We start from the raw sequence: 12,971 nt of genomic DNA, 5'->3' as shown, positions 1-12,971 counted from the left end.
AGTCTTGTCACCATGCATTTAGACTTACATTTATATTCCCAACAAAATATTAATATAATGTATTTTTAATATATTATCTATCATAATATCCAAAACACGTTGGCATACTAAACATGCATAAGCATTCATTTTATCATTATCTGAAATAAGTGAAAAATTGGTGTTGAATAAGAATATTAGAAGCACCCTCTGAATATATTATAAAATGTTGAGGGTCTTTAGTCAATTATTGTTTGACATACAGGTGGAAAAGTCTGCATGCGACACAGAGCATTTAAAATTTGGTGATCACTCACACCTACAAGAGATTTGGCTTGGTGTAGCTCCAATCTCAACAAACAATTCTTTCAACAATTTGAAATCTTTAACTGTGGTGGAATGTGAATCTTTTCCCAATGTCATTCCTTTTCATTTACTTCCATTTCTATGTAACTTGAAAGAGATTGAGGTAAGCAACTGTCAATCTGTGAAGGCAATATTTGATGTGAATGGTGAAGGAGCAGACATGAAACCGATTTCTCTTCCTTTGAAAAAACTGGTTCTAAATCAGTTGCCAAATCTGGAGCACATCTGGAATCTGAATCCTGATGAAATTCTGAGCCTTCAAGACTTGCAACAAGTGTCAATTTCTAACTGTCAAACCCTTAAAAGTCTGTTTCCAACATCAGTGGCCAATCATCTTGTTAAGCTTCATGTGAGAGCTTGTGCAACACTGGTAGAAATTTTTGCAGAGGCTGATGAAGCCATCAATGGAGAAACTAAGCAGTTCAATTTCCATTGTCTGACCTCATTAACACTATGGGAATTGCCAGAGCTCAAATACTTGTACCCTGGAAAACACACTCTGGAATGGCCAATGCTAACACAGCTAGATATATATCATTGTGATCAGTTGAAATTGTTTAAAACTGAGCATCATAGCGATGAATTTGCACATACAAAGGATCAACTCGGTATTTCAATACATCAGCAAGCTGCTTTCTCAGTTGAAAAGGTACCCAAATATCTTTCCTCTCTGCAGTTTTCATGTTGTGTTTGCGTGTCTCCATATGAATAAATTAGTGCAAAATTTATCAAATGTTTTGAACAATTGCTAGGTTTTTCCAAAGTTGGTGCAATTATCACTCAAAAAGGAAGACGCCGTGGCAATTTCGCAAGCACAGCTCCAGGCAAGGACAATTTCTAAAATTTTACTGGTTTGATAACTCTCCCTGAATGACACCTTTTGGTATTCATATACCTTTTTTTTCCGAAATTTCTTAGGTTATGCCAAGCATTGAACACCAAGAAATCACTTGGAAGGACACTATGATTGGACAAGGACAATTTGGAGCAAATGTTGCACACCTCCTGCAAAATTTAAAACTTCTCAAATTAATGTGCTATCATGAAGATGATAACTCAAATATATTCTCCAGTGGATTACTTGAAGAGATACCCAACATTGAAAATCTTGAAGTGGTTTGCAGTTCCTTCACTGAAATATTCTGCTCTCAAGGACCTGCGACTGATTGTAGCAAAGTACTTTCAAAGCTGAAAAGATTACATCTGAAGAATCTCTCACAGCTTAATGCCATCGGATTAGAGCACTCTTGGGTAGAACCCTTACTTAAAACACTGGAAACATTGGAAGTGTTTTCATGCCCTACCATGAAAATTTTGGTGCCATCCACCTTGTCTTTTTCAAATCTTACCTCTTTGAATGTTGGTGAATGCCATGGATTGATATATGTGTTCACATCCTCAACAGCCAAAAGACTAGGTCAACTGAAGAACATATCCATACGGGATTGTCAAGCAATTCAGGAAATAGTGTCCAAAGAGGAAGATCATGAATCAGAAGATGAAGATGAAGAGATAACATTTGACCAGCTCAGCCTTTTGTCTCTTGAATCTTTACCAAACATTATAGGAATTTACTCAGGGACTTTCAAGTTAAAGTTCCCATGCTTGGATCAAGTGACATTAAAGGAATGCCCTCAAATGAAATACTCCTATGTACCTGATTTGCATGAATTCAAGCCTCAGGAGCAAACTTAATTGGAAGAGCTGAGTTTGTTGACAGGTATAAACTAGCCAAGTCTATAATTTTGTTAGAAAATTCACATTAATGTATTTGGTCACCAACACCTTCGTTTCTTACCAAGTTTTCCTAAACTTACTTGCGTGCATAAACTTTGTTCGAATGTTTCTCCGTCATCATTATGGTACCGGTTTTATTTCAATAGTTTGGTTTTGGAAATTGTGTTCTCAGTTACCTTTTCTAATAACACTGTCATTTTACATTGTTTAGGGATAACTATAGAAGTGATAACATAGATCACACCTAAAGATGTTATCGGTATCGGTATAGTAGTTATTTAGGTATGTAGGGTCGGTTAGTCACTTATAGAAATCGATTGTGCAATACTCCATGTCTTAACACTCCAATGCTAAGGTTCATGTTCGTCTCAACCAATCGGAAATACCTATCAAAAGGTATTTCGATGTTAAAGTCACTTGCATCCTCCGTGTCTTAACACGGTTATTATCACTTGCATCCTCCATCATTTCATAAAGGATGACCATTGGTTGTTGTAACTTGTGTTGTGCATGTTATTGATGTTGAGAACCAAGTGTAACATATGATTATTCTCGTGGATAAACTCATACTCCAAAAAAATTATCCTATAGATATTAAGTTCACGTATGTTTAATCTCCTTCTAGTAAGTGCAACAATAGATGTGACAATTTGATGTTGTTGAAAATCATATATTGTAAACAGTAATTGTAATTCGTGTGAAAAATAGATTGTTGATTATTTTCAACAAAAATAATTACATTTTTGAAAAATAAAATGAATTATATAGTCATTGAATAGACGAAAAGAGATGAACACTCAAAGAAAGAATTATTTAAGTACCTTATCTTTTCTTAGTCAAAGTGTTTCCAACTAGTTTTACAATTTTTTTTACAAAATTCAACCAACAAAAATTATGATTAAAAATAATAAACTTAAAAAATTAAAATAACAAAAGGAAATAAGTAAAAAATGTTAGGAGGAATCGAAAAATAAAAAGCAAGTTAGTAATAAATTAAAATAAAATTAAAATAACAAATATCAAATAAAAACTAAAATGTTTAAATTTCTAACTTGGTCCTCAAGGACTCCAAATTTGACAACATTATCATTGAAACAATCAAACAAATATTAATTATCTATAATAACTTCAACATTATAAAAAAGTAGGAAAAATATTAATATGGCTAAGATTATTTAAACCTATCTCTCAATAAATTTGAAATTGATCTTTAACAAATAGTTCATATGAAATCTATACTAAAAAGTTAGTCAAATAAAATAATAATAATAATAACAAAGAAATTAAGATAAAAAATTTAAATAAAATAAAAATTTAAAAATATAAAAATGACTTCAACAATAAAATTAAAATAGATTGATTTCACTGTTTTTTTAATAAAATTTATCATTAATTTTCTAAAGACTACTATTCAATTGATTTTTGTCTTAGATCTCAAATTAATGTAATTTCTTAATTAATTTGCAAAAATGTTACCATTAACAAAAATAACTTATTAATAAAAGTCAATAACTTTTTAAATTCATCATAACAAATTTAAGCAAAATAATTTCTTAATTAAATATTAATATTAATAATCATGTTTAATTTTTTTTACCTCTTTTATAAAGTAAAAAGTTATTTTTTTTGTTAGACATTTTATCTTTAATTACAATACATTTTCAGTTGTTGAATCTGTCCAATTTGATTTGAACTAAATTTTAGTCGAATTCAACTGAGTTGGCCCTAACCAAAATTTGCCCGAATTCGATTGAGTTGGCCTCAACTCAAATTTGACAAGTTGGACTTAGCTGAATTCGGTCAAGTCAGTCCCAACTCAAATTTGGCCGAATTCGATAAAGTCGGCCTTGACCAAATTTATGTTGAGTCGATCCTAACTAAATTTAGGTCAAGTCAGCTCTAACCGAGTTTAGCCAAGTCGACCTATGCAGAATTTGCTCTAGTTGGCCCTAGTCAAAATTGGGTTGAATTTTAAAAAGTCGAACTCGACCGAAATTTGGTCAAATTCAATTTGGCCACATTTATAACCAATAGATGACATTATTCTTATTAATTGTTAATCAATGACTATTATTCTCGTTAACTACTCATTAATAGTTGTTCTTACTCAAATTAACTATCAAATTAATGACTTTTTCAAATCGGTCGGTCATTTTTTTGTTAGATGGTCGATCGCCCGATCCTTATCCTTGGATGACTGGATGGTCATTCAGCTTTGGTGTCAATTGTTAGGAAACAGGTTGGCTTCGTTTTACACCAAGAGGGGGTGAATTGGTGTTAGTTCAAAAACAAAATCTTTTCACAATCTTGGTATGAAAATTCAAAGCTTTTGATCTTTCCTTGAAATGCAAGTAATGAAAATTCAATACAGCGGAAAAAAACGTAGTTGACTGTTAAACCGATAAAGTCGACTAAATTAAAGAGTGCAGAGATAGAGAAAATCAAACACTGGATTTTATACTGGTTTGGCCAACAATGCCTACATCCAGTGTCCTTCCAATCTTGGAAGCAAATGCACTATAATGGTTGCGGTTTTTACAACAAGGAATTTATAGAAGCACCACGCAAAAATATAAATCTCCTCTATAACCCAAAACCAAATATAGATGCACACACAAAACCAGAATTGCAGCAAGAATCTTCTCTTCTGCAATCTAAACCTACATTGAACAATCCTCAATGTGTAACCAGCACTCTTCACAGGATGTCAAGCCTATCACAGCACGCTTCACAGGTTGCCAAGCTTATCATAGCAAACTTCACAGGTTGTCAAGCCTATTACAGCAAACTTCACAGGTTACCAAGCCTTCAATCAAATACAGTAGTCTTCACAGGATGCCAAGCCTCTCAGGATCAAATCAGAAGCACCTTCTTTGTGCAGATGTTGATCAAACAGTGTGCGCAATTGACTCCTCAATCTGAATCTCTCTCAAGAAAGATCACCACCGTCTTCTTGGAGCTTCCAAAACTGAGAACTATCTCTGAAACAGGACAATGAAGAAGTGTTAGATCACAAAAGTCTCAGAACAATTCGTGTTCTGTCATATTTATAGTTTTCCTGTCATTCTTAGTCGAATGACCTACTAATACAATCGATTGTATTAAAACAGTTATAACATATAGTCAACACAAAGGCTCCTCAGTCAACCAAATCAATGCACATTTAAGACAGTTGATCCAGTCAGACAATCTTAACTAACTTTTGAAAAATATAGTCGTTGGAGCAAGTAGGCATAACAAAATTCCAAATATAAAACAATACATTCGAATGAGTATTCCACACTGTCGACTGACAGTTGAAAAAATACTTTGAAATTCTTTTCAACTCAAAATCTCATCAAGCACATGTTCACAAAATCTGTACAAAGATTTTAGCATAGTCGAATTCATTCCTAGTGTATTCGACTGAACTAGACCTTTGTCACAACAAGTATAAGTTCATAAAAGTGCATGTGATCTTTTCTTCAGAAATGTGCAGAAGTAATCAAAATCATTTTATCACACATTTCAATACAAGCATGTTCCATACATATAATACATAATCAATCATAGGAACACACATTGCAAATCAATCAAAACATATTCAACAAAAGCATTGTTCAAATCAGTTTGGTATATCAGCTGAACATGTAAACCTGGAACTTATGTACTGTTATTAAGCAGTGTGTTGTCATCATCAAAAACCAGTTTGATATAGAGTTTGTGTTGTCAACAATCTCAACACAAGCTTCCTAAGCTCAAACAAATTCTTTATTGGAAGAGATGCATAAGGATTATTGTGAACTTGAAAGAAGTCTTTCATGTTGTATTAGAGAGTCTATTTTCGATGCGTTTTAAGTCTCCTTTTCTCTTTATTTTGTCCTATCGATGAGCTTTAAGAGTTCAGTGGGAACTTTCCCTTGACCGGATAAATGACGATGCAAGAGGGAATTTACTTTGGAATGTTCCTCACTCATTAGTGAACTTTAGGAGTCTTGGAACAGTCCCAGGTTGAAAGAATAATTTGATGGCTCCTCATTGGTCCGACGAATTCTAAGAGTCTTAAGACTTTCTTGAAGAAATGATCTGATAGGAGATCGTTGCTCGTGAGTTAACTAGCTTTAAGTTGACAAAGTAGTTTGTATGCAAGTCTTATCAAAATCATTAAAATATTATATATATTCATTTTAAAATTTTATACTATGATAAAATAAATAGTAATTTAATTTATATCATTATAACAATTTCGAATAAAATAAAATTAAGTGTTTAAAAAGTTACAAAATAAAAGAAATTTTAAAATATAATTAGTTAGCTTTCCTGTTGAATACTTTTAGAGATGTGGACTTAACTAATTAATTGCTTCTGGAAAATGGTAGTGAAGAAAACAATAAACAAACCTAACAGCAGAGCCAGCACGAAGAGAAGAGCACAAACTTCCGAAAGGAAGAAGAGAACCACGGTGCCGGCAGGAACGGCAGCGATGTGGTGACCTGAGAAGAGAACCAGCACACGCCACCACACCGATGACCGGACGACAACGACGTCACAAACTGCTGCAACAACGACGGCGTGGAGAACAAAGAGAACCACAGCGCCTCGCGAACTAAGAGTGCCTTCCGTGGGGATAGGGAAAGAGAGCCCCGAAAGCATCCGCGAGTGGAGGCAGCTGTGTCGGTCTTCCGCAAGCAGTAGACGACAGAAGAAGGAACCCTACTCCGCGAGCAGTAGAGGAGATAAACGGACCCTAATCGCGGTAAGTTTTGTTTATTTTCGCACCCGAAACGACAATGAATGTCGTCGTTTTTGTTTAAAATAATACCGTCTGAACTCGCCAACACGACTGCAAGCTCGCGAGTTTGGCGTAGCTTACTGAGTTCTCGGCGAGCCCACCGATCCCGCTCCAAAATCGAGTTTGCTTACGATTCAACTCGGGCAATGTTTGTTGTATCGTATAGTCGTCGTACGTTTTTACGAGTTAACACCCGATTTTAGTAAGCATGACTGTTTTCTTGGGTGAATTGATTTTTTTTAATAAATGAAATCCCGTTTATAATTTACATTTTCTAATCATAGAAGGAAGCTCAAATATTTTATTCTCTTAATTTTGTTTTCAGAAATCTCTTCAGAGGTATTTGATTGTGGTGAAGGTTGAGTGATGCAATGCGTTGGTTGGCTTCATTTGATGAGAGAAAATTGTGGGGATGCTTGTTTCTGTCAATTGGTTCTGTTTTCTTTGTTGGGTTTTTCTTTGTTGCTGTGATTTCCAAGCTTTTGCCACCTTCTCATTTTCCCCTCATTTCTGCATTGCAAAATGACTGGTAATTAACTATTTGATTGCTCCTAATATTGACATTAATTTCTGTTTTGTTTTGTATGCTGATTATAGTGAGTGTGTTATATTGTGCGTCTCACGAACATGTCATTCATGATACACAGTAAATGGTTACTGTATGTCCCTTTCATGACACGAATCTGATTTGTTTAGTTTGAAATTTGTGTTTGGTGATGACTCGAATGTGGTAAGAAATTAGACAAGGTTGTGTTCTTGACTGTCTTGTCACTTAGTGTATCCGGTAAATGAAAGCTTGAGGGTTGTATCACGTTTGAGTCTGCTTGTTTCATACATCTCCGAGGGGCAAAATGAGTTTGTCTTTTAGATCTATATTAGAATAAGAAAAGTGTCTATGGCTAATAAAGTTGTTCGAATACACCCCAAAGTTGCCCATCACTTAAGAGTCTAGATTAGGGGTAGTTTATGCGTACCGTCTCATGAAACATTCCATACTCTATTGTGATACCATGTTGAATATAGTGAAAAAGTATGTATTGGATTAATTTTCCTTGTGACCCAAAACACAAATAAGAAATAATAACAAATTAACAAAAGATAAAAGATAAATATAAAATAAAGATAATATATCTGATAGTAGCCTAAATCTAACATCTTGGATACTCAAGGCAGTGAATTTGGTAGCATAATAGCCTCACTGATGATGCTTGGAAAAAAAAAATTGTTAGGGAAATGATCAAATCAGAAGTACCAACAAATTGGTGGACTGTTACAGAAACAGAAAGCCCTGAATTCGAGGACAGGGTTCCTCCTAAGAAAGTTAAGAGAAGAGAATGAAATATATTTTTTTCTCCCTTTCAATGCACAGTACAGCAATAGAAATAGCTTCTCAAAATATTCCCTATGACAGGTGGCACACAGGCCAAGTAACACTAACAAAAAACCCATAACTATCTTCTTCTAGAACCTGCACCAACAGAATAATTAAAATGAAATATACTAGTGATGAATGAAATCAGACCATCCAGCTGGTCTTTTTATCAATCTTTTGGGCCTAGCATCCTCATCCAAATAGTTTTGCATAACAATACCATCCCCTTCGGCAAGGACCTTGTCCTCAAGGTCATACAATGATTTGAGGTTCTGCCATTTCTCCCACAACGTGTCATCAGGAGACAACCCATTCCATTGAACCAAAGCAAAACGAGTGGGAACACCATCCACAGGTACTGTCTTAAAATCCAAAACAGCCAATGGAGTGACAAGAGGGTTGTTTTCCACAGACTCAGAAGGAAGTTGGTCAATATTTGGAGGAATAGGTCCTTCATGATGTTTCAACATAGAGCAGTGGAAGACATTGTGTATCTTGGACTGTGGCGGAAGCTCGATCTTGTATGCGACAGGCCCAATACGTTCAAGCACTTTATAGGGCCCATAGAAACGCTTGGCTAGCTTATGATACCGGTGTCCAGAGACTGAAACTTGCCGGTACGGCTGAAGTTTCAGATACACCCAAGACCCGACCTCGAATGTCAAATCTCTACGTTTCGAATCTGCAATCTTCTTCATTCTGTTTTGTGCCTTTAACAAATTAGTTTTGAGAAGTGAAAAAATCTCCTCACGGGATGTAAGCACCGAATCACAACCTGCATTAGTAGAAGTGCCTTCAATGTAAGCTGGTATAGATGGAGGTGGCTTGCCATAAACCACTTCAAAGGGAGTCAATCCAGACCCAGAATGAATTGAAGTATTGTAATGGTATTCTGCCGAAGGAAGGTATTTGAACCAATGATGAGGTTTGTTGTGGACGAAAGCTCTTAAATATTGTTCAATGGTGCGATTCATGACTTCGGTCTGTCCATCAGTTTGAGGATGGTAAGAGGAGCTCATTCGGAGAAGGGTGCCGCTGAACTTGAACAAATCTGACCAGAAACGGCTAATAAAAATCGGATCTCTATCGGAGACAATACTCTTGGGCAAGCCGTGGTGTTTGCAAACCAAAGTGACAAATAACTCTGCTACTTTATAAGCTGTGAAGCCTGTACGTAGAGTGCCCAAATGGACAGCCTTTGAGAAACGATCCACTACCACCAATAACACTGTGTAACCATTGGAAGGAGGGAGACCAGTTACAAAATCTAGAGAAATATCTTCCCAAACACCCGTTGGGATGGGTAACGGATGTAAAAGGCCTCCTGGACGCTTATTACTATGCTTAGTTTGTTGACACACATTGCACTGAGATACAAACACCTTAACATCCTTGGCCATAGTCGCCCAGTAAAAGTTAGCACTCAATCGTTTCAGAATTTTGCTGACCCCAGCATGGCCGCCAATAGGTGTTTCATGGAACTCTCTTAACAACAAGGAAATGAATTTGGACTTGGAGCTTAACCAAATTTTCCCACGATAAATAAGCAATTCACCATTCCAGTTGAAGTGAGGATATGAGGAAGGATCTGAGAGATATTTATCCCTCATGAGGATAAAATCTGGGTCAAGTAATTGTGATTCCTTTAAGTCATGCAAGAACACAAATTGAGGGATAGTCAGCATGTGCATCGCACCCTGAGTAGTGCAATCAGCTCGTGAAAGTGCATCTGCCACTATGTTTAGCTTCCCTGGTTTGTACTGAATTTCATAATCATAGCCGAGTAACTTAACAAGGTAATGTTGTTGTTCTGGGGTCTGAATAATTTGAGTCAATAACTCCTTCAAGCTCCTCTGATCAGTTTGAATAATAAAAAAATGGCCCAACAAATATTGACGCCACCGTTTCACCGCACTTGTAATGGCATGAAGCTCCCGAACATAAGCAGAGGACTTAGATAAACGAGGGCAGAACACTTTACTGAAATAAGCAATCGGATGATTATCTTGAATTAACACTGCACCCATCGCCGATCCGGAGGCATCGGTTTGCACATAAAATGTTTTAGAGAAATCAGGCAATGACAAAACAGTAGTACTAGTCATAGCAGATTTCAGTGTATCGAATGCTTGTTGAGCTGTGGAAGACCATGTGAAATTTCCTTTTTTGAGAAGGTCTGTCAAGGGTTGTGCAATTGNTGCATACCCNCNTACGAACTTGCGATAAAACCCTGTTAATCCCAAAAATCCGCGCAGTCCCTTAGCACAAGAGGGAGTTGGCCACTGAACCATAGCTTGTATTTTTGCTNGATCTGGAGACACACCCNNGTCNGCTACAATGTGCCCCAAGTATGCGATCTGGGACTGGGAAAAGGAACACTTCTGAGGTTGTAAATAAAACTGATTGCGTTTAAGTATCTCAAATACCTGNTGAAGATGNGACAAATGNTGGGCAAAATCAGTACTAAAGACCAAGATATCATCAAAAAATACAATAANCGTCTTACGTAACAGGGGCCTGAAGATGTCGTTCATAGTAGATTGGAAGGTGGCTGGCGCGTTGCACAAACCGAAGGGCATTACACAGTACTCATAATGACCATCGTGTGTACGAAAGGCTGTTTTGTGGACATCAGTGGGATGNAGGCNAATCTGATGAAACCCGGAGGTAAGATCTAATTTGGAAAAACAGCGCGCAGATCCCAGTTCATCTANCAGCTCCTCGATAGTGGGAAGTGGAAACCGGTCCTTGACGGTGATGGCATTCAAGGNNCGGTAATNCACACACATCCGCCATGANCCATCCTTCTTTTTNAAGAGGAGAACCGGGGAANAGAANGGACTTGAACTTGGTTGTATCCACCCTGAGGCAAGCATTTTGGAGACCTGTTTTTCTATTTCCAATTTCTGTGAGTGAGGATACTTGTAGGGCCTGACATTGACAGGATGAGAATTAGGGAAGAGAGGAATGGCGTGATCNGTTTCACGTGATGGTGGCAGAGACATTGNCTCAGAAAATAAGGAGGAAAATGAANTGAGTAATTGCTGCACCCTGGGGTCAGAGTGTGTAGGAAGAGAGCAGTGTGTAGAAGCTGGTCGAACTGCCAAAGAGAAAANTTGGGCCGTAGGATCGGAACGAGCNACACGTCTGAGTTGATGCAAGGAAATGGAGGTGGGCTGTGGCCCAGAATCACCTNTGAGTTCGATGGTAGAGTGATTAAAAACAAATTTCATAGTCAATGCTTGGTAATCCATTAATATGGGCCCTAATTGCTTTAACCATTGGGCNCCAAGGACTANATCAGANCCCCNCATATCTAATACATACAAATCTATGTGAAAAGAATGTCCCTGAATGAACAATTCCACTGTAGAACACAACGTAGTGCAANCCAATTCTTCACCGCTCCCAACCAATACTTTGAGAAGTGTGGTGGGTGTTTGGGTCAGGCCCAGACGAATGGCCACCTCCTTTTGAATGAAGTTATGGGTGCTACCCCCATCCACCAACACACGAATTGGATGTTGTCCAATATGACCCGTGAGACGCAGAGTTTCTGGGGCCCCAGTGCCAGACAAGGCATGTAAACTGATTTGGGCCGGTAAATCCAATAATAAGTCTATGGGCTGTGGGGGTTGCTCATCCGTTCTCGGGTCAGGATCCAAACTTGTTGGGTTTGAGGCCAACCCACCGGTGGAGTCGTCCTCTTCAGTGATTAGAAGAAGGAATCGAGCTGGACACCGATGAGAGCGTGAGTATTTCTGATCACAATTAAAGCAAAGCCCCTTCTCACGGCGGTCCGCCATTTCGGCCTCCGTCAACTGGCGATATCGAGTTTTTGGAGATGGGGAGGGCAAAATGGGAGGAAGAGGTTTCGGTGGTGGTTGTTGAATAGGGGTGGGAACAGTCCGCGTAAGAGATGAAGTGGGCCAAGATGAAAGTGGTTTAACGCGTTGAACCCTAGAAAGATCCCAAAGTTTCTCTTCTTGCAACCTGGCCAAACCCACCGCTAACGACAACGTCTGTGGTTGTTGAGCCACCACCTCACGGCGGATTTCCGACTTGAGGCCAGAGAGGAAACAACTTAACAGGAAGGGCGGTGACAGCCCAGTCACGCGATTTGCAGTGGCTTCAAATTCATTGAGGTAAGCCGAAACGGAAGATGTTTGAGAAAGCTTAAAGAGCTTACCCCTTGGATCTTCAAAAGCTGTGGGAGCAAATCTGGTCTCAAGAGCTTGCAACAAATGAGTCCATGAAAGAATTTGGCCGTTACGATACATCCATTGAAACCATGCCAAAGCCGCTCCATCAAGATAGAAGGATGCAACAGTGATACGATCCTCCTCCGGTGTGTTATGGTAGTCAAAGAATTGGTTGATCTTAAAAATCCATCCAACGGGATCTGTACCGTCAAAGCGGGGTACATCCAGCTTCAAGAAATGATGTTGTGAAGGTGTGTGGTCAATGGACTGGAATGGGGGAGGGGACGAAGGGGATTCCAGGTGAGAAAGACGAGTGTGCAGATCAGTCATTTGGGTAGAAAATAGTGACATTTATGAGAGCATTTCATCGAGTTTATCTGAAAGGGTTTTAAGACGAGTGTTGTCAGCCATGGAAGAGAGCTTGACGAGAGCGTAACGAGAGCACCAAATGTTACAGAAACAGAAAGCCCTGAATTCGAGGACAGGGTTCCTCCTAAGAAAGTTAAGAGAAGAGAATGAAATATATTTTTTTCTCCCTTTCAAT

General features: G+C 37.9%; 2 protein-coding genes across 7 annotated transcripts in view; both read left to right on the top strand.

Annotated features, from left to right (window-relative positions):
* Nucleotides 1-2,046, top strand: part of LOC106759214 — a 29,671-nt gene extending 27,625 nt beyond the window's left edge. For both annotated transcript variants that reach the window (XM_022779883.1, XM_022779882.1), the window contains 3 exons: nt 245-994; nt 1,098-1,169; nt 1,264-2,046. In XM_022779883.1, the coding sequence (XP_022635604.1) occupies nt 245-994; nt 1,098-1,169; nt 1,264-2,040 (1,599 nt within the window). In that variant the 3' untranslated portion in view covers nt 2,041-2,046. The remainder of the gene's footprint in view (nt 1-244; nt 995-1,097; nt 1,170-1,263) is intronic.
* Nucleotides 2,047-6,434: 4,388 nt separating this feature from the next.
* Nucleotides 6,435-12,971, top strand: part of LOC106758039 (dehydrodolichyl diphosphate synthase 6-like) — a 12,624-nt gene continuing 6,087 nt past the window's right edge. For 4 of the 5 annotated variants that reach the window (XM_022779880.1, XM_014640934.2, XM_022779878.1 and 1 more), the window contains exon 1: nt 6,435-6,817. The gene's annotated coding sequence lies outside the window, so the exon portion shown is untranslated. Of the gene's footprint in view, nt 6,818-7,251; nt 7,383-12,971 lie in introns of those variants that run through there. The other variant, XM_022779879.1, reaches the window with a different exon arrangement.

The sequence above is a fragment of the Vigna radiata genome, chromosome 4, assembly GCF_000741045.1.
Source record: "Vigna radiata var. radiata cultivar VC1973A chromosome 4, Vradiata_ver6, whole genome shotgun sequence".
Lineage (NCBI taxonomy): Eukaryota > Viridiplantae > Streptophyta > Magnoliopsida > Fabales > Fabaceae > Vigna > Vigna radiata.
This window is presented reverse-complemented; position numbering and strand designations above follow the sequence as displayed.